Here is a 21,086-nt window from a genome sequence, read left to right as displayed (position 1 = left end):
AATGATTATTTTCTCTTCATTTTTCCCCCCTATTTTCCAAAATTTTCTACAATGGGCCATTATTATTTACACTGAGGCATAAAATGGTTGTTTAATTGACAGATAGCTCTTCTCATTCACAAGAAGCAAAGAGCACGCATTTCATTTCATTTCACTTTTTGGCAACACAGCTGGTGTGCTGTGGGAGTGTATTTAGCAGGTGGTGGTGATTTAGCAGTGTATTTAGCGATGGTCCCTGAGACTGTTGCTTTGATGCCATGACTTGGTTCATCTCATTTCTTTCAAGTATTTTTATCATGCTTTAAAAATAGTTCCTAGGACTTCCCTGTTTCCATTGTGTGCAGATTTCATGTTTAGCTGGCGTGGCGAACCTCTCTTCTGCTCCAAGTCACTTTTGAGCATAATGTCATCCAAAAGAGACTTGTGGTAAATACACACATATGTGTTTATCTTCTTAGTGCCACATATTTTCATTTGGGATCCATTATGGCCTCGGACCTAAATCAGAAAGCTCATTTCTTAACTTGCATGGGACTTCTTCCCATCTTTGTTATCCTCTGAATTTCAAATATTCTTCTTTCCATCAGATTCCAAAATTACATACATTGGTCTGATTTAATCTTTCAATGTAACAAAAAGTGAATGCAGAGCCATCAAATGCTAAACTACACATTTTAGGCGTATTCTGTAGTTTCCAAGTCCCCGCCCCCCCACATTCACCTAAAAAGAGGGGTAGGATTAAAGTCCAGATGTCAGGGGTAGCAAATATGTCCACCCATAAGATGCTGAGGTGATTTTTTCAAATAGTTTTAGTAACATCAGAAGTGGCACCTCTGGTCCCAGGTCTTCCTAAGGTCCCAGCTGTAAGAGGCTGGGTCAGAATCCTTCAAGACTTACGGACTTGCCAAAACCGGTTTGGCTCAGTGGATAGAGCGTCGGCCTGCGGACTGAAGGGTCCCGGGTTCGATTCCGGTCAAGGGCATGTACCTTGGTTGCGGGCACATCCCCAGTCGGGGGTGTGCAGGAGGCAGCTGATTGATGTTTCTAGCTCTCTGTCCCTCTCCCTTCCTCTCTGTAAAATATCAATAAAATATATAAAAAAAAATTCTTTAAAAAAAAAAAAAACTTATGGACTTGGATTCTATTCTCTAATGCTTCCAGTTTCTTAAGTTCTGTTGTCATTTTGTTTATGACCATCCAAAAAAAGGATTCTGGTTTTATTTTGAAAAGAAGTAGCAGATGCTGCCTTTGCCATTTCCAATTTTAGGAATTTGGACATTGAGAAACTTCCCAAGAACCATTGGAGGATTATTTTCAGAATCTGTTACTGCCAACTTCTGTGATAGAAGTCCCCTTTCTGTTCGTTTTTTCCAGTGAGGAGAAGTGATGCAAAAGCTGCCAAGAAATGTGCCTTTTACTTTTCTCTTCTGTCTCCTCCTGCCCCCACACAGTCCCTGTATATCACGGTGTCTTTACCTGCACTATAAAATACAGTCATCAGTAGCCACAAATTATTTTAATTTAGTTGAAATGAAATAAAGTTTAACATTCAGTTCCTCAGTCACACTTAATATAGTTCATGTCCTCGGTGTCCAATGGCTACTGTGTTGGACAGGGAAGATATAGACCATTCTCAGCAAGTTCTGTTGGACAGCACTGGCCTGTATAACCAGTATCAGCGAGGCCAGAAGTAGACTGGTGGGTATGACTGCGCCAGGCAGAGGCATGAGAGGTGTTCCAACCTCTTTCTCCACTCCTCTCTGCCTTCAGGGATCTCTTCAACGCTGCCTTTGTGTCCTGCTGGTCTGAACTGAATGAAGACCAGCAGGATGAACTCATCAGAAGCATCGAGTTGGCCCTCACCTCACAGGACATTGCCGAAGTCACGCAAACCCTCTTAAACTTGGCTGAATTCATGGAGCACAGTGACAAGGTGAGTCTTTTCCCCATTGTTCAGATGGAGCCTGACAGGGAAGCAGCTGGTGGGAGGGGAGAAACCCCCACGCAGCCCACTCTTCTTTGTGCCCCGCCTGCCATTTTCCTATGCTGTGGGGTTCTGCTCTCCTCCAGGGCCCCCTGCCATTGAGGGACGACAATGGCATTGTTTTGCTGGGTGAGAGGGCTGCCAAGTGCCGAGCATATGCCAAAGCGCTGCACTACAAAGAACTGGAGTTCCAGAAAGGTCCCACCCCCGCCATCCTAGAGTCCCTCATCAGGTAAACCCTTTTAAATTGTTGTCTTTATCTCAAATGACCTCTCTTCTCCTGCCAGTTCACTGGAGTCGCTTGGAGACTTCTGCTCTGTGAAATCTGCCTCTCGGATCTGGTCGGTACATTTAAATGAGATGTGCTGCAGATGGCTCTCCCCAGTATTCCAGCCCTAATTGTCATTTCCCTTGATCCTTAGCACTGGGGCTCCTCTTGTTTTCCAACCTGTGCTTACTTGTCCCAGTGAAGTCAGTCTGGAAGCAACTCTGTTTCCATAGCAGCCTAGAAAACTAGCTTTTATGTCTAGTTTCCGTAGTGCTCTCTGGGGCAGGAGTGGGAAGTGCTGGTTCCTGTGCCTCAGGGGACACCCAAAGGCAGGGCGGGCTTTATTGATGCTTATGGTGGTGCCTGTGTTGTGCTCCTCTGGAGTTCTGTGATTATAGACAGCAGAGCGATGTCTAAGACTCAGTGGTCCTTTCCCCTGATTTGGTTATGTTCTGTCCTCTCATAAGCTGGTACTGAGTCTTCTGGGTCTGGAAAAAAATAGGTTGTTTAATCAATTTTCTGCTGTTACGAAATTACAAGCAGCCTGAAACGTTAGCTGCTGCTCTTGGAGAACTGCTCACTTCCCCTAATGATGACCAGAGAATATTAACCCTAGGATCTAATTATCTTCTTGTAAGTGCCAACATGATAGTGTAGGAAAGATCACCTGGCTAGCCAGTGCCTCCAGAGCGGCTGGAACAGGCTGCTGTGTGTGGTGCTCTCCTTACTTGAGAGCGTAACCAGATAGCAAGTTCTCTGCCAGCTCTGCTTTTGAGTAGACACTAAAAGTGTTCCTGTACACACTAAAATGTGATAAAAAACACACCCAGTACAATCATGTTTTCTGCCCAGCTGAATTGGACTCGGAGAATGTTGATGTCTAAAACACCACATGTTCTTTTAGAAACCTGCCATCCTAGGGGCAGGCTTCAGTTTCCAATTAGGTACAGCAAATGTGAAAACCTGCGTTTCTTCCTCCCGTCTCTGCCTTAGGCAATGCAATCTTGTTTGCTAACTAATAGAAAACCCGGTAACTGAATATAATAACTTGAACATCAAATAACTAGTTTTGCACATTAACTTCCCTGCTAACCTTTTCTGTTTGATACTTCTCCAAAGCCTTCCTCATCCTACCCCAGATTTCCTCCCACATTTGAGAAGTCATAGAAGCATTCATGTTTATGCAGATTTGTAGTAGAAAGATATAGTCAGGGGCCTGGAAATGTGTTAAAGAAGGTCATTTAACTTATTAAGCCAATATAATTGAAAAGAAGTCCTCAGAATTCCCTACAGATTACTGTTGGCTTTAAGAAAAGAAACACCTCTGTTCCCGGGTAAAGCCAAGACTGGAAGCTCGTGGTTTGTTCCTCGTCTGATTTAGCTCGGCTGCCTCCCTTCAGTTGGTCTCCCGACCAGAAAGTCCACCTGTTTCTGTTTCCATTTATAGATTTTTCTACTGATTTTCTAAACTGCTTTTCCTAAGCACCATTACAATGTTCTGGTGCCATTTTCATTGAAGAAAGTTTGAAGAAACAAACTACTATTAAGGAAGTTTCTCTCAGCACTCCCAGTCCTCTAGTGAGCCTCTTGGAAACTCCTCCCAGGGGTCAGACCAGTGGTTGTACATCCCTGAGCCACTAGGTTGGTCTGGTCTTGGGGACCTTGCTCTGCAGTAATAGATGGAATTCCCTGCCTCCCAGTAGCTACTGGAGAGCTTGCAGCTCGGTTACTGGCCCGCCTCTGACAAATTACAGATGTCTTACCTGTTTTGTCTATTGCCTTCCTCGCCTCCAGCTTTATTTTTCCTACTCTTATTTTCTCTTCACTATTTGTCCCCTTTTTAAAAGCTCATCAATTATATACACTGAGTGAACTGCCTTATTCTTTTTTTTCTTTAATTTAAATTCTTTATTGTTTAAAGTATTACATAAGTCTCCTTTTCTCCCCCATTGACTTCTCCCTGGCCACCCCCCACTGCCCCCAGCACATGCCTTCACCCTGGGATCCCCCGCCTTATTCTTTTTGAAAGAATCAGGTTTGCTGTACACAAGAACATCTTTGCATAGCTGATTCTTCATGACAACATTGTTCTCTTGCTGCTGGATTGATCTATTGGTCTTCCTACCTCTTGACATTTTCCCCCTATCTGCTCCAAGACAAATTAAATCCATGTGCAATCCCTAAACCAGAGCTATCATTAGACAGTATAAATTATACTCACTTCCTCAAAACTCATATACATCAGTAAGTGTAATAGCTTCTTAGGGAAACAGAGGATTAAATGGATATTAGATTATTTGGAAACACATATACTAGTACACACACACACACATACATGGCTTTACTTGGTTAGCCCATAAGCATTAGGGTAAGGTCTGGTGGCCTACTAAGTTAGTCTGTTCAAGCTGCTGTAATTACCATAGATTGGGTGGCTTAAGCAACAAACCTTTATTTCTCACGGTTCTGGAAACTGGGAAGTCCAAGATCAGGGTTAGATTGGTTGGATTCTGGTGAGACCCTCTTCCAGGTTGCAGAAGTTTTTTCACATGGTGGAATGTTCTGTGGGGTCTCTTTTATAAAGGCTCTAATCCCATTCATGAGGGCTTCACCCTCATGGCCTAAAAATCTCCCAAAGACCTCACCTCCAGCTGCCATCACATTTGGGATTAGGCTTCAACATAGATTTGGGGGGGACACACAGTGAGTTCATAGCACCTGATTTTCTTTCTCTACAGTAAGTCGAAGAGAGGGTCTGATCAGAATTGGATGCTTTCATTGCCCAGCCCCTGACATATCTCATTTTAAGAAAATGTTCTAATTGACACATCTGCAGAATTAAAAATAGAAGCAGGAACCAGTGCAACTCTAACAACTGCCCAACAGGCCTGTTCTTTTTCATACCGTTCGTACCTTCTTGACTCACATCTTAGAGGATGTGCTCAGAACAACAGTGCTCTCTCCTTTGGCTGCTGGGGGTTCTGTCCTCTCTAAGATCAGAGACCATGCTGTGCTCATCTCTGAGACTTGGTGTCCATCATCCTGCACAGAGAGGCTTTAAAAGTGTTTATGGTCAGAGCCTGTGCCCTGTAGGTGAGTGGCTGGGTGTTCTGTGCGTTCTTTAACAGTCCACTCTCAGAAGTCTTCCCAGAACGTGAATAAACCACAGACACTGGCTTAGAACTTCCGTCTTATGGTGGTGTGTTTTTTTTTAAGTAACTTTTTAAAAATTAAACGTTAATCTTGTTGCAAAAAGTTTATACTTCAGTTACTCAACTGTGTCTTTCTATATGGTATATTAGAAGCCCAGCATGCGATTGAAATTGCACGAGGAGGCACCCCGCCTCCCGCCTCCTCCTGGCTGCTGATAGGTCATTTTGGCATGAAGGTGTCATGACCATTAGCATATTAGCTCTTTATTATATGGGATATAAAAGCCTAAGCAACCATTCGACTATGACATGCACTGACCACCAGGGGGCAGACGCTCCGACCGGTAGGTTAGCTTGCTGCTGGGGTTCTGCCTATCAGGACTGTGTGAGAAAGGCTGGATATGCCCTGGAGCCCTCCTGTGTTCCCTCCCTGGCCCCGATCATGCATTGGTGGGGTCCTTCAGCCTGGCCTGCGCCCTCTCGCAATCCGGGACCCCTCGGGGGTTGTCAGAGAGCTGCAGGCCAGGCCGAGGGACCCCACTGGTGCACGAATCCGTGCACTGGCCCTCTAGTATAACAATAAGAGTAAATTTCAGCAACCGTAGGTTTTGATTAGCACAATATAGAGATACTTTCCTCCCCCAAATTGATTGAGGAATAATTGACAAATGTAATTATATATATTTAAAATATACAGTATAAGGATGTGATATACATTATGGAATGATTACCAAGATCAAGATAATACCTTCATCGCCTCGCATACCTAACTGTGTGTATGTGTTTGTGGTGAGAATTTTTAAAATATACTCTCAGCAAATTTCAAATATACAATATACAGTACTATAGTCACCATCCTCTACATCAGATCCTCAGAACTTATTTATAATTGAAAGTGTGTACCCTTTGACCTATACCTCCCCGTTTCCCTATCCCCATTCTATTCCTGGCAACCATTCTATTCTGTTTCTGTAAAATCAACTTTTTTTTAGATTTCACATAAGTGATGCCATATAATATTTGTCTTTGTCTTATTTTACTTAGCATATTGCCCTCCAGATTCATCCATGTTGTCGCAAATGACAGAATTTCCTTCTTTCATACACTCTGTGTGTATGTAGGTTGTCTATCACATTTTCTTTACCCATTCATCTGTTGAAGGACTTTTAGGTTGTTTCCATATCTTGGCTATTGTAAGTAATACTGCAGGGAACATGGGTGCAGATGCATCTTCACGATAGTGATTTTGTTTCCTCAGATATGTATCCTGAAGTGGTAGTTCTGAATCATACAGTAGTTCTATTTCTAATTTTTTAGGTACCTCAATACTATTTTCCATAGTGGCTGTATCAAATTACATTCCCACCAACAGTGCACAAGCTTTCCCTTTCTTCACATCCTCGTCAATACTTGCTACCCCTGTCTTTTTTATAATAGCCATCCTGCCAGATGTGAGGTGAAACTGTGTTTTTGATGATTAGTGGGGAGCTTATTGGCCATTTGGATGTCTGCTTTGGACAAATGTCTATTCAGTCCTTTGCCCGGTTTCTAATTGGATCATTTGGTTTTTTGCTATTGAGTTGTCTGAGTTCTTTATGTTTTAGTTATTAACCTCTTATTTATTAGGGGTTAAGGTTTGCAAATATTTTCTCCCATTCTGTAGGTTGCCTGTTCAGTTTATTGTTTTCTTTGCTATGCAGAAGCTTTTTTGAGGAGTTCCACATGTTCATTTTAGCTTTTGTTGTGAAGAACCTCAGTTTTGTTTTAGTTGTGGGGTAGATGGGAAATGAGAGAAAATCATGTACTTCTGCCATAGGCTCTTCCTTCTCTCATCTCCTTCTAACCCCTGATCTTTTTATCCTGTCTTTTCTAGAAGTATTGTGCTAGCTGCACAGCATCTCAGACTCCCCTGCCTGCCTTAGGAAGCTTCTGTTTGAATGCCTGTCCCATAGGAAGCCCTACTCCAGCGTACTTTTCTATTCAGTTTATTTCTTTGAAAATCCCCAAGGTTCTTATTTTTGAGGTTAAGTAGGTTCCCAACAATCAAGGACCATTGATACAATTTACAAATACTGCGTAGGAATCACGGCTTACCATAAATGGTTCTTTTTGGCAAGAAAAAATGACTTCCTAAAGGTCAAGACTGTCATCTGTTATGGCTAAAGATATTTTTCCTCTCTCAATGTGTTAGTTTGCTCAAGTAGAAAGTAGTTTGCAAAGTTTTTTGAAGCCAGGTGATGACACTGGCCTCCATAGGAATTAGGCGGGCAGGTCAGATCTGACCTCTTCTAGTGATTATTGCCTTTTTAAAGTCCCTGGACTTTTCTTTTAATATGTTTTTATTGATTTTAGAGACAGAGAATGGGAGAGGGATAGAAAGATAGAAATATCGATGAGAGAGAAACATCATTGATCAGCTGCCTCCTGCATGCCCCTACTGTGGATCAAGCCCGAAAACCCGGGCATGTGCCCCCAACCGAGAATCAAACCAGCAACCTCTTGGTTGATGAATCAGTGCTCAACCACTGAACCATATTGGCCAGGCTCACCTTTTTTTATTTTTGGCCTCCTGCTCATCCTATGGTTTCTTGAAGTCTGCAACAAACTCGGAGTCTCTTTCTCATTGTTCTCTGAGTTTTCACTTAAACTTTTTATCATGCTGAGTGGTAATGGTGATCATTTAAAAACAAACAAGTGTTAAAAGTTTATTGTAGAAGAAAAAAGAAACTTTGAACATTTAAAACAATCTATATTTTACTTTTACAAAGCAAAATGTTTATAAACAGCATGAGTTATTAACTATAGTGCCATCTTCCTTCATTTTTCAGCCAATTGTATAGACAAAAGAGGAAGCTCTTCAAGCTCTTTTCTTAAAGAGTAAATAAAAATAGATATATCTGTAGACTGAATCATTTCAGGCAGTGTCTAGACTGAATCATTTCAGGCAGTGTCGTGCAAGCATCCATGAGGGAACTTATCGCCGCCGCCCGCTGAGCTCCCCGGCCACCACCAGACCCACTTCCTGCCTTCAGTGCTGTGCCTTGATGGAGGCCGAGCAGGGGAGGCTCTCAGAGGCCAGCTGCAAGGCCCACTGCCTGGAGTTGCCTCCAATCAAGTCCATCCTGGGTCAGCTCACCTCACCTCCAGCAGAACAATTACTGTCTTTTTTTTTAAGTGTAGACTGAAGGTAATTTTATTGGATTTAAAAATAGAAACTCCTTTCTTCCATTACCCCCTTTCATTCCTTTCTTTAACACCTAGGTCTTCTCCTTGAGAATCAATATATATATATGTTTCTCTTTAGCAAAGGGACTTGTTTTCTGCCCTCACTTCACCTTAGAAATGGATAAAGTCATCTCACAATTTTTTTTTTCATAGAAAAATCATGTGGAAAAAAGAAGCTGCTGCTATGTCAGGGATCACGGCCACAAGAGCCCACTCAGGCAAGCCCCCCGAGAAGTCCGTGTCAGGACCCATTCATTGTGTTCCAATGCTTCATCCCGTTTACTGTAACGTCCTGGGTCATATCATTGTATTGTGCTCCTCAAAGACTTACTCTGTCATTGGAGACTTTTCTCATAAGCCATTTTCCATTCATACCCTGTCTATCCTCTCTCCGGTCCTCCTCCGCCCTGCCCAGCCTCCATTGGTCTCCCATTTCTGCAGCCCTGCTCCACAGCAGGCCGTCTTTAGGGCTGGAAGTCTTCTGGGCGGATCTTCATCTCCACCCGTTTGAGGGAGTAGGTAGAGCCATGCCAGCCGTACCAGGTGATGCCATCCAGGTGCTTGTTGTGCTCCCCGAGGCGGTAGAAGACTCCGTTGAGGTTGGAATCTGTGCAGCAGTTGTACCAGTATCCACCTGGCACAAGAAACAGATCAGCGCTAGTGGGCTGAGTGTGCCCTCCTCCCCTTGGAAGTGGCTGATAGGCTAGGCCGCAGGCATTGTTTAGTTGTTTTTTGACTAGTAGTTAAGCAGTGGGGGCCAATATAAAAAGGAAATACCGAAGCCAGGATATCAGCCATGCAGTTATAGTTCACACTTTCTCTTTAAGTGGGACTTTGGGCTTATGCCTGAACTCCCCCCACCATCTCCAGATCTCACCTTTGCGGAGCTGTGCGCACTTGTCTAGGCAGTTGTCATTGTCCTTGTCCTTGGTGCTGAAGGCTGTATTGTTGTGATAGATGAGGGCGTCATTCCCCACGTTACCACTGTAGTTCCCCAGAAAGAGGCGATAGCTGTTCTGTTCATTGCCCAAAACAAAGTGGCTGTACTCGGCATAGCGCACGTTGCCTTCCCAGTCCTGTCAGAGGAGGCAGAGCTGGAGAAAAACTGCAGCAGGTAACATTTCATCCCACCCTGCACTGCTCTCTCCAGCTGCAGCCATACATCTCTACTGCTGGGAATCAGAAAAAAAGGGTCCGAGACTGGTGGTCGGCAAACTGCGGCTCGCAAGCCACATGCGGCTCTTTGGCCCCTTGAGTGTGGCTCTTCCACAAAATACCACGGCCTGGGCGAGTCTATTTTGAAGAAGTGGCATTAGAAGAAGTTTAAGTTTAAAAAATTTGGCTCTCCAAAGAAATTTCAATCGTTGTACTGTTGATATTTGGCTCTGTTGACTAATGAGTTTGCCGACCACTGTCCTAAACCAAACTGCTCTCCTGAGTCACCATACGCCTTGATTAGTCTCTCTTTCTGTATCCCCTCGCTTCCTTGTTCGTAAGGGGTAGATGTTGTTTTTATAGTCTCCCACTTAAAGATGTCATAAGAGTAATTTGAGAATATAGTGATGCTCTATTCTGTGTCAGTAAGGTTTGCACATAGAGGACCTTGTGCCCATGTCACTGACTGTTGGATTACGCTGCTCTGGCCTGAGTCTGGCTTCTTCCTATGTACCTGCAGCTTTACTTTTCTGAAAAACAGGAATGAACCTATTCTTTCTCAACTGTACTGCAACCTGAAGGGAAACTGTCAGAATAAACCTACAAGCCTACAGTGAGTAAGAATAGGAATGTCATCCCCAGAATTGTGCAGTCATGTGTGGAGGCCTGGTCCAGTCCTAGGACCCATGCCTTGTGCTCACCTCCATCTCCACACGTAGCCGGGTTGGCCGTCTGGAGAGCCGGTGGATGTGTTCATTCCCCAGCCAGAAGTCCCCGCGGATGCTGCCGAAGCCCTGCTTGTACTGCTTCCAGTCCCGGTAGAAGGAGACGAGGCCACTCTTTCGTCTCTGAATGATGGTCCAGCCACCACCTGCCATCTCCATGTCACAGAACACCTGGAGCAGAGAGAATGCTCTGGTCAGGGACCCGCAGAGGCAGGAGCAGGAGCCAAGGGATGTGTGCATTTCCGTAGTCCCCCAGGTGCACTAAAGCACAACTCTGCCCAGTGTGGGCGAGCTGGGGCAGGGGTGGTTTGCTGAGGAAGATTTATCGAAATTTAGGATGGGGCAGGTAAGTGCACATGGAGTTTGAAGGGAAAACTCCAGGTAATTCTGATAGGCTCCCTCCATGGTCTCTCTTTTCTCTTTCTCCAAAGAGCAGCTGCTCTAGGACATACATGGCAAGAGATTTTAACTAGTTAGGTGGTGGTTCTAGAATTATCTAACCTGGTGTTTGGTTGATAATGGTTTGAAAGGACAAAACAGATGCCTGGACCCCCCCCCCCCCATAATTTGAGTGTTTGGATAGTTCCCTGGTGTGTTGGTTCTATTTTGAGTTTCCCTTTTGTCAGACTCTGACTAGCCCTGTTGTCCCTTTGAGGGCAAGGAGGACAGGGGTAGAGCATGGGTGGTGATGGCCTCACCTCCAACTCAGGGCTGCCCAGGAAGTCATCGGGAGGAAGCTTATACACTCCAGAGATGCGGTAGTTCTTCTGGTAGAGGGACGAGCAGTCATAGATGGCATCTGCAAAAGGTACAGACCACTGCAGTGAGCGTGCAAACCCTGGCTCCCTGGCAGCCAGGCCTTCCTGTTGCATGGAAATCGAAAGTTTAAGCACAAACTTAATTTCTACCACAAAATTTACGTAAGTGTTCTTAACTAGGTAGTAGCTGCATGTGGGAGACCAAGAACAGGTGTGTTTGGGCTTCACTGGTGCTGGGACTGAGGGCTGGGGAAGCCTGTCCCCTGGAGGGCATCAGTGTGACAATCAAACAGGTGATTTAAGGTTTACTATGAAGTAAATTATCCTGTGGTAGGTCTAGCCCAGTGGTCGGCAAACTCATTAGTCAACAGAGCCAAATATCAACAGTACAACGATTGAAATTTCTTTTGAGAGCCACATTTTTTAAACTTAAACTATATAGGTAGGTACATTGTTATTAACTTAATTAGGGTACTCCTAAGCTGGCCTTTGCTAAAAACTCAAGGGGCCAAAGAGTCACATGTGGCTCGAGAGCCGCAGTTTGCCGACCACTGGTCTAGACCAGTGGTCGGCAAACTCATTAGTCAACAGAGCCAAATATCAACAGTACAATGATTGAAATTTTTTTTGAGAGCCAAATTTTTTAAACTTAAACTTCTTCTAATGCCACTTCTTCAAAATAGACTCGCCTAGGCCGTAGTATTTTGTGGAAGAGCCACACTCAAGGGGCCAAAGAGCCGCATGTGGCTCGTGAGCCGCAGTTTGCCGACCACTGGTCTAGACCATGAATTCTGGGATTACTACAGTGTGTGAGGGCCACATAACATGCTAATAGATCCAACTTCTGGGACAGCCAGCGTCTATTTCCAGGTAATCACGAGTATCGTGGGGTTTTGTTGTTTCTTGGTTTGTTTGGTTGATTGGCCGGTTTCGTTGTTTTTCGGAGGTAATGGCTACTAGGGCCCTGATGAAGGGAGATGGATTTATAATCTTACCTTTCCCCTGCCTTAATCTCACACTGCTAGACTATGGAAGTGCACTCGGAGGCACCCTTAGAGGCTTCCCCTGCACGGTTATTAGAACCAGGAAGTGAGAGCATTAGACAGGCCAGCTTCCATGCTGGGCTGATTTAAATGTGCCCAGGCTGCCCTGGGGCTGCTGCTTTATACCAGGTTTGTCTCCTTGTTCTAAATTGTGAAGACATTGTGGAAGGTTCAGCCTTCCCTGCGAGGAGGCAGAGGGTGGGAGCTCACTGACCAGAGAGCTTCTGCCCTCTGTGTCCTGGAGCTTCTCTTGGTGACTACTGCCCTGGGCCTTGGAGAAGAGCACGCAGGCGGCAGAGCACGTCCGGGAGGGGAGCCTGGAGGACCTGTCCTCTCCTGAACTCAAAGGAGCTGCATTTGACTTCATGAAACTCCCTGCTGGGAGGTGAGAAACCCCATGTGGAGGAGCAGGGAGTGGCAGGCAGGTTCATCTGTCCGCCCTAGTCTTCTTCATGTCTGATTTCTCCTCACGGACCAAATCAGGACTCACTTGTCTGGAAAATGGCCTAAGAATACCTTTCTAGTCCCAAACTGAGGGTCAGGATGTACATGCTTAGAAAGTGCTTTACACACATTGGTTTAGACACAAAATTGTTAAGCTTAATTTCATTTGAACTGAGACTAACCAGTGACTTACTCTATTCTTAGTTCTTGATTTAAGTTTATAGTGTGACCAAAAAGCTTTTATATCAGCAAGAAATGACATATCTATAGGATATGCTCCTGATAACTAATAATTTTGGAAAACCAAATTTCTTGCTAATAAATTCACCTTGACCAGTCTGAGCCAAGCTAATCAGAAACAAAGTTATTTTGCAAGAGAAAACATGAAGTGTGTCTTATTTTTGGCCTCCCAAAAATCCAAATTTCAACATTACCTTTTCTTATTTTCTATATTACTAGGCCCAATTTTATTTTAGATCATGGGGGAAAATAGAAATATCAGAACTGAGGAACCTTGAGGACCCTGCCCTTTCCTGAAGACAGGAATTTTTCAAATGGCTTTGGGTCATGTCTGTACACTTCATTCTGAGCCATTGAGAAGACAGCTTGCAGCGAGATGATACCAAATTCCATTTATGCCCATTCCATAATGTTAGAGACCTGAGAGACCTTGTAGAGCAGCAGATGCTATGGTTTTGGTGTTCGCTTCTGCTTCCTTGGGGCCAAGGTACAGCTTCCAAAGGGGACCAGTGAGGAAACCCGAGCCCTCTTTTTAAGACTTGCTGTGTGACTTTGGGCAAACCGCGTAATCTCTCTCTGCTCCAAGATGGTAATTCATACCTTCAGTGTGCTGAAACATTGTATTAATAAAAGAGACCTGTGAAGGTACTGGGTAAATTTACAGAACATTACACATCAAAATAAATATTTCATAAGCCTTTAGTCAAGAGAAAATAGAGCTGGTAGCACGTACCCAAGAAAGTGTACCTCCAAAGAACCCTCAGTAATTGTTCTGACGACCAGGTTATCTAGAAGCAATGGGCTGTTTGAGGGCAAGGTGGTGAGAAACGTGAGGACACATGTTCCTTACCTGCCGAGGTCTGCGTGACTGTTTGCGCTGCCTGCAGCTGCATGATGTCGATCTGATTGTTCATTTCAGAGTACTTGCTCTCGGCCTCCGTGAGCCGCGACTCCATACGCTTGGTGTTGCTCTCCAGTTCCATCACCTGCATGACCACACTGACCCAGTCCTTCTCCTGCTTCTTGCTCAGTTCACTCAGCAGGCTGCTTAGGTTGGCAATTTGGGCCTTGAGCTCCTTCACCTCCTCACAGCAGGCGGCCACTTTGAGCTGCCCAGGTGTCTTGCGCTTAGGGGGCTTCTGTGGCCACACTGGGTGGCTGACAAAGACCAAGATGAAAATGCAGAGCCAGGTCACAGCTGAGAGAGGTTTTTTCAGCATCTTTCGTGGGTCTGGGTGAGGAAGGCTCTTCCTGTGGGGAAATCTGGATCTGCCCGGCTGAGGCTTGCAAAGCTGCAGCAATTAAAACCTCACACTTGCGATCTTGATGAGCTCGCCACTATTTTCTCTTTCCTGGCTCTTTCTTAGCCTTTGTCAAAGCTTGAGCATCTGAAAGTGCAGCTTAATTGGGTATCCTATAGCTTTCCTTCCCAAGCCTAAATGCCCTACAAACTCAGCATCTTAAATATCGTTTGCTGCCTGCACCTCCACCCCGTGTGCATGGCGCTTTAGCCCCTCCCAGCTCATCTGGGAGGGTCAGGTGCCTGTTGGGTGAAGTCAGCGTAAACTTAGGCCAGAGAAGGGGAGGAGGGAAACAGGGCAAGTCTTTCTTTCCTTGCCGGCACAGTCTCTGGGCCAGACAAGAGGACTGTGAGTTTGTGTGTTTCTAGTTTCTCCTATTAGATTATGCCCTTGCCAGCCACTGGCTCAGCTCTATCAGCAAGCAGAGCAGGGAAAGAGAATTTCCAAATTCCATTCTAAAGGTTATATAACCATGGGGTGAGCGCAAGGTAGGCAAAGAGAATCGGGACTAAGATTCCACTCACCGGGGAGGCCTGTTAATGTAATCTGTGCTGTTTATAGGAGGATCTGGCCTACTGAATGTGCTTTTAACAGGGCTGCTGCTTCCTTCCTCTGGTCGTCATTCAGTGTTCCACAAAACTTCCATCCGACCTGGATCTAACACCGTCTCACATTTGAACATTTACAACTTAGAAAAGCTCTAGAAAGAGGAAGATGGAGAAAATCTCTTAGGAAGCAAAAAAAATGGCTTTGTAGTTTGTATGCACAGGATTTGCTCTGTTATCTTTACATACTTTCTCCTTCAACGGAGCGGGCTTCTCACACTTGACTTTAGCAAGGAGATGTCAGAGGTGACAGCAGGAATGAAAACTCAGGAGTAATTAGTCACCCACGTTTCCATTGGTCTTCAGGCAGAACAGAGAATCCTTGGCCCGTGGTTCCAAACTTGGAAAATATATTAAGTCATAGAGAAAAGAATCCCCATCACCGAATAAAGCCATATCTCTAGTCTCATTTTCCTCTTCCTGTGCCATATGGTTTGCAAATCTGAAATTATTCTCTATATATCCCTGAAAATAGGGATATTGTAATTATTCATGTACTATATTTGAAGGGCACACTTCCTTTGAAAACAAATGGAAAAAACCTGGGATTTTAGCAACCTTAAGTCCTTAAAATGAGGTTTTCACTAAGAATGTATACAAAGGTCCCTTTGTCCTTAAACAGTAACCCTGTCTTTGGAACATACTCTTGCGCTTTCCATGTTATGGCGCCACTGAGGCAGCTCCTGGTCTGCTGCTGTTCAGCCTGGGTCCTTCACACACAAGCCAAGCCGACCCCTGACAACTTTCCTTTCCTGCCATGACCCCCCAGAGTCCTTTCCAGTCAGGGCTTCTAGCTTCTCAGAAAGTCATTCTGTCCAGGCAGCTGGAGTTACCAAACCATTTTTTTTTTTCTCGAAATAAAAAAGCAGTAGAGGATGACGTGGATCAGGGTTTGTTTTCTCACGTTGTCTCCTTTGCCTGCTAAAGGGTGAGGATGTTGCTGGCACCCTATAGCAAGTTATCGTTCAGCCCCAAAGATGCTGTTTACTGTTGGCACTGTCGACTGGTCCCAGATCTCTTCTTGCAAATATCTAGCCCAGCTGGGCTCTGCAGGCTCAGCTCCATGGAGTTCATTTCACTAATTGAATCTGACCCCAACTGCCAGCATCTGACACAGGGTCTGCTGAACTCCAAGAGGATCTTCAAGATAGTCTGCTAGCCATCAAATGACACTGAGCTCAAACCGTGTGCCACGGAAGTGGTGTGGGCCATACAGTCATGACCCTTGGAGCTCCCGTGTAGCAGAGTGTAGGGAAACCATCAGAGACCAGTGGAGCTTTATGGATTCCCAGTCAACTTTTTGTTTGTTCTTCCCGGTAGCTGTTTCCCCCACTAAACAGGAAAGTGTTGTGAGTAGGTGTTCATATCTGGGCTGAAAATGAACCCGTCGTACATATTTGCAGCCCATGTAGCAGTCCTTTCTAGGAAAGGTAGGAGGGGGGTTGGCTCACGAGCTCTGGCTTTTAGCATGAGTGCCTACTCTCTGACATGTCTTTTCTGGAAACTTATTTCCAACATAAGGCATAAGTTGGAAACAGGCTTTTCTTATTTGAAGATTTTCTTAACTCGCCTAAGCTGCCCAAATGTCAAAAACAATGTGCCCTCCCCCCCCCCCCCAATTTTTGAATAAAATAGCCAATTAAGAGTATTCCCCATCCAGGAGATGATCTACCCTCCAGAGCATCCACAACCCTTCGATGTCCTAAATTCTGGATTTCTGCAAGAAGGCAAAGTAAGCCCTTGTTTTGAGTACAGCTAAGCCCATAGAGAAAACCAGGAAGAATATGAGACCAGAGCGTTTCCTTCTCTGAGAGGCGCTCACTCCCTTCTCTAAAAATGGAAATTAACTAGAAAAATATGGAGAACCTGGGTTGGATACCTTAGAGTTTTTCCTTTTCGCCCTTTTGCTGGTGGTGAAAAGGATCCGCTTGGTGCTCCCAGGGAAAGCTGGTTTTGAAAATAAAGCTTATATTCTTAATGAGAAAAGCCAGTGAGCTTTTACTTAGCTTGGAAGTTCTCACCGACCACAGTCCGGGCTGCACAGCCTTGGCTGGCACTGAGGACTGGCAGCATTCAAGCAGCCCGAGGGCAACCGCTGGGAAGGGCCTGGAGGAGGTCTCTCCTCCAAATGGGACTGTCATGTCTCATTTTCTTGAAAATGTCCCCATTGGAGAGAAAGGCTTCTTTTCTAAAGAATTCCTGCCCCTGCCTACGCTTAAACCATCACTTTCAAAATTGGTGAGGGAGCCCTAGCCAGTTTGGCTCAGTGGATAGAGTGTCAACCAAAGGGTCAAGAGTTCGATTCTCTGTCCCTCCCCCTTCCTTCCACTCGCTCTAAAAAATTAATGGAAAAATATCCTTGGGGACGATTAACAAACAAACAAATTGGTGAGGGAGAGAAACGGCTGCCCTCAGAATCAGACTCCCTGTTTATTGAAAAGGTACATCTTAGAAGAACCTGCCTTGCTGTTAGTTAGTGTACTTCATGGGAATATTTTTTTTTAATATATTTTATTGATTTTTTTACAGAGAGGAAGGGAGAGGATAGAGAGTTAGAAACATCGATGGGAGAGAAACATCGATCAGCTGCCTCCTGCACTCCTCCTACTGGGGATGTGCCCACAACCAAGGTACATGCCCTTGATCGGAATCGAACCTGGGACCCTTGAGTCCACAGGCCGATGCTCTATCCACTGAGCCAAACCGGTCAGGGCTTCATGGGAATATTTTACTTCTGAAGTCTCTTCATGAGTCACAGCTTGCCTTGCTCTATGTAGTCATTTAATATCTGACCCTTTGATCACTCAGTCCTCTTTCTATCTCACTGGAAGCCCAAGTCCATCACAGAAGCTATTTCCATCTGTTCCCCAAGCCTTCTAGTTTGCCACTTCTACCAAAGAGTACAGCCTGGATGTCTTAGAAACCATTTCTCTCAGGCCTCCTCCTGGAGCCAATTATTTAATTAGAGCACCTAGCACCAAAGTCAATCTCAGATCTCTCTCAGGACTTTGTAGCAAACACCTGTTCTGTTAGCCAGGATGCGAGCTGCAGCACCAGTCCAGCCTCAAGTGCCTCGCAGTCCAGTTGGAGAAGCAGACAGCTGAACTTTAGGACAGTGTGACATGCTAGGATAGGGGACACAGAGGAGGAGGATTGTCCAACCAAGATGAGCTTCTGGAAGGCCTCCCAAGGGAAGTGGGCAAAGGCACTGTGGGCAGAGGTACAGCCATGTGAAAGACCTTGGCTTTGGAGAATGCAGGTGGTGAGCATGCTGAAGAGTCCAGAGGCAAAGGACTCGGGTAGTTAAGGCTGGAGAGGTGGAGGGGAGCCAGGCCTGAGGGACTGCATGAGTCCATGTGAGGAGTGTGCTTGCTATTCTGGAAACAGAGGGCTGTGGGAGACATCCAAGAAGCTTTTACCTCTTGCTGCTTTGTTTTCCTGAGTCTTACCAGGAAAGTGGCTTTTGTCGCTGCCAAACAAGATTTTTAACTGGAAATGGGTGGCTTAGAACATTGAATTTCTTAAAACTGTAATGCATTCATATTAAATCCCCTGAAGGAGTCAGCTGGCTTGAGGCTTAAGGAAGTGGTATATGAAGGGCTTTAAATGCTTGGGTAAGAATCAAACAAATCTGGGTTCTAATCTCTGATTTAATTTGATAGTTATATCTAATCCCAGATATAACTTGATAGTTCTATGACTCTGGGCAAATTAAATTACATAGTTTCTCTGAGTCTACCAGTGCGAAATGGAAATAAAAATCATAACTACTTCACCTCACAGGATTTTTGTGAGGATTAAGTTAAATAAAGCAAAGGATTAAAAATAGCTAAGGCATTTTTGAATAAGAAAAATAAAATTAGAGGAATTACACTACTAGAAATCAGATTTATCATAAAGCTACAGTAATTAAGGCAGTATAGTATTGGCACAAGAATAGGCACATAGATAAGTGGAACAGAATTAAACATCCAGAAACAGACCCACACATATATGGACACCTGATTTATGACAGTGCAGCACCACAGAACAGAGAGGAAAGGACAGTCTTCAGTAAGCGCCGCTGGGTGAGTTAGATAGCCTCATCGGGGCTTGTGGGGGAGGCTCTGACCCTTACCTCACACCACACACAAAACTTCAGGCTCAGAGGAGATTTAAACTTTAAATGTGAAAGGTAAAACTGAAGCTTCTGGAAGATAACATAGGAGTTATCTTCAGCATCTTGGGATGAGCAAAGATTTCTTAAACAAGATAGTAAAAACACTAACCACAAAGGAAAACATGCAGTAAAAGTAGTCATTTGTGTGCATTACAAGACACCATGAAGAGAGTGAAAAGGCAGTAAGATATCTCCAATACATACATGTGTGTATATTGTATCCAAAGTCTACATAGAACGCATTAATTTTTTTAAAGGTGGCCAGATGTGAACAGGCACTCACAAAAGAGGATATCCAAAAGGCCAATAAATGCCTGAAAAACTGGTCAAGCTCCTTAGTCATTATAGAAAGTCAAATTAAAACTATAAAATGCCACTACGTACCAGTCAAAATGGCTGAAATGGAAAACACTGAAAATACCAAGTGTTGACAAAGATGAGGAGCAGTTGGGATTTTCATACACTTCGGTGGGAATGTAAATTGGTGAAACCACTTTGGAGAGCAACTTGTCAGTGTCATCTAAAGCTGAATATACCCTGTTAACCCAGCAATTCTACTTCTAGGAATATTCCCAACAGAAATGTGAATGTGCCAAAGATACGTGCAAGAACATTCGTAGTAACACCACACACAATAGCCAAATACTGACAACAACCGAACCTAAATGTCCATCAACAAAAACATAGGTAAATTGTGTTCTATTCATACAGTGAACTACTGTTCAGCAATAGTAAGAGCAACTGTGGCATGCAACAACATGGCTGTGTCACACAAACATAATGTTGCGCATTTAAATCAAGTCAAACCCTGGCAGAGCTCACCCATTGTGTCAGAAGTCAGATAGTTGTTCCTTCTAGGCATGAGGAAGTAGCTGTGGTTGGGAGAAGGCTTGGGTGCTTCTGGGATGCTGGCCGTGTGTTGCGTTCTGTTCCTTGGACAGGGTGGTAGTTCCAAGGGTATCTTCACTTTGTGTGATAACTTATCCAGCTCTACACCGGGTATACTTTGCTGTATATTTGTGTGTTGTACCTCAACTAGGAAGTTTCTTTAAAAATAGATAGTGCGCCGAAACTGGTTTGGCTAAGTGGATAGAGCGTCGGCCTGCGGACTGAAGGGTCCCGGGTTCGATTCCGGTCAAGGGGATGTACATTGGTTGCGGGCACATCCCCAGTGGGAGGTGTGCAGGAGGCAGCTGATCGATGTTTCTCTCTCATCGATGTTTCTAGCTCTCTATCCTTCTCCCTTCCTCTCTGTACAAAATCAATAAAATACATTTTTTAAAAAAATAGATAGTGCACATAAAACAGAATAGTGTCTGACACATGGTCAGTGTCCAGCAAATAATAAGTATTATTATTTAGGTATGTGATTATCATCTGGTCAGAAAAGCCTTCCCTGCCCACCCGAATTTAAATAAGTGTCTACCAGGGGCCCTCAAACTACGGCCCGCGGGCCACATATGACCCACCAAGGACATTTATCTGGCCCTCCGGGTGCCGCTGCCTGTCCTGCTTAGCAGCCGACTCGTCCCGGGCCCGCAGTGCGCATAGGAATTTGTTCATAGTTTTTTTTAAAACTATAGTCCGGCCCTCCAACGGTCTGAGGGACAGTGAACTGGCCCCCTGTTTAAAAAGTTTGAGGACCCCTGGTAAGCACTCTGTTTTCTTTGTGGTTTTTACCTCCACAGCACCTTCTGCAGTTTGGTTTTTGTCCATCTACTTCAGCCACCTGTAAGCTCTGTGAAAGCAAAGACCTTGTCTCTCTTACTTATCACAGTAGCTCTAGCATCTAGCACTTAGCACAAGGCTGAAGGCAAGAGATACTTAATTGGAACATGTCAGATGAAAGACTGAATTCCCAGCAGCAGGTTCTGTCCCTCCAAATGAACATCTGTTATGGAGACTTAGCATCTTTCTCCATGGCCAGTATTTTATGGTAAGGTCTTCATTGTAGGGCACTGCATGCTTTCCTGCTTTAAGTCCATTTTTCTTCCATAGTTGATAGTGTTTTTGTTGTTTGTTTCATAGGT

The 21,086-nt window shown here is 44.6% G+C and overlaps 2 protein-coding genes across 3 annotated transcripts in view; one reads left to right on the top strand and one right to left on the bottom strand.

The window, feature by feature from the left end:
- Nucleotides 1-21,086, top strand: part of MTOR (mechanistic target of rapamycin kinase) — a 115,473-nt gene that overhangs the window by 38,110 nt on the left and 56,277 nt on the right. For both annotated transcript variants that reach the window (XM_080657503.1, XM_080657502.1), the window contains exons 27-28: nucleotides 1,771-1,933; nucleotides 2,071-2,216. In XM_080657503.1, the coding sequence (XP_080513629.1) occupies nucleotides 1,771-1,933; nucleotides 2,071-2,216 (309 nt within the window). The remainder of the gene's footprint in view (nucleotides 1-1,770; nucleotides 1,934-2,070; nucleotides 2,217-21,086) is intronic.
- On the bottom strand, nucleotides 8,084-14,622 carry ANGPTL7 (angiopoietin like 7). Its single transcript, XM_080657504.1, has 5 exons — nucleotides 13,842-14,622; nucleotides 11,205-11,305; nucleotides 10,483-10,677; nucleotides 9,504-9,702; nucleotides 8,084-9,260 (listed from the first exon to the last, which is right to left on the bottom strand). The coding sequence occupies exons 1-5, from the start codon at nucleotides 14,209-14,211 to the stop codon at nucleotides 9,091-9,093; spliced, it is 1,035 nt and encodes a 344-aa protein (XP_080513630.1). The 5' UTR covers nucleotides 14,212-14,622; the 3' UTR covers nucleotides 8,084-9,090.

This window comes from Plecotus auritus, assembly GCF_963455305.1.
Source record: "Plecotus auritus genome assembly, chromosome: 2".
NCBI lineage: Eukaryota > Metazoa > Chordata > Mammalia > Chiroptera > Vespertilionidae > Plecotus > Plecotus auritus.
This window is presented reverse-complemented; position numbering and strand designations above follow the sequence as displayed.

What these genes read in the sequence shown, in the direction of transcription:
- ANGPTL7 (XM_080657504.1), bottom strand. Translation starts at nt 14,211, where the DNA reads ATGCTGAAAAAACCTCTCTCAGCTGTGACCTGGCTCTGCATTTTCATC. An exon ending in GGCTACGTGTGGAGATGGAG is followed by an intron (nt 9,703 to 10,482) that starts GTGAGCACAAGG and finishes CTCCTCTGACAG; the next exon opens with GACTGGGAAGGCAACGTGCG. An exon ending in GTGCGCACAGCTCCGCAAAG is followed by an intron (nt 9,261 to 9,503) that starts GTGAGATCTGGA and finishes TTCTTGTGCCAG; the next exon opens with GTGGATACTGGTACAACTGC.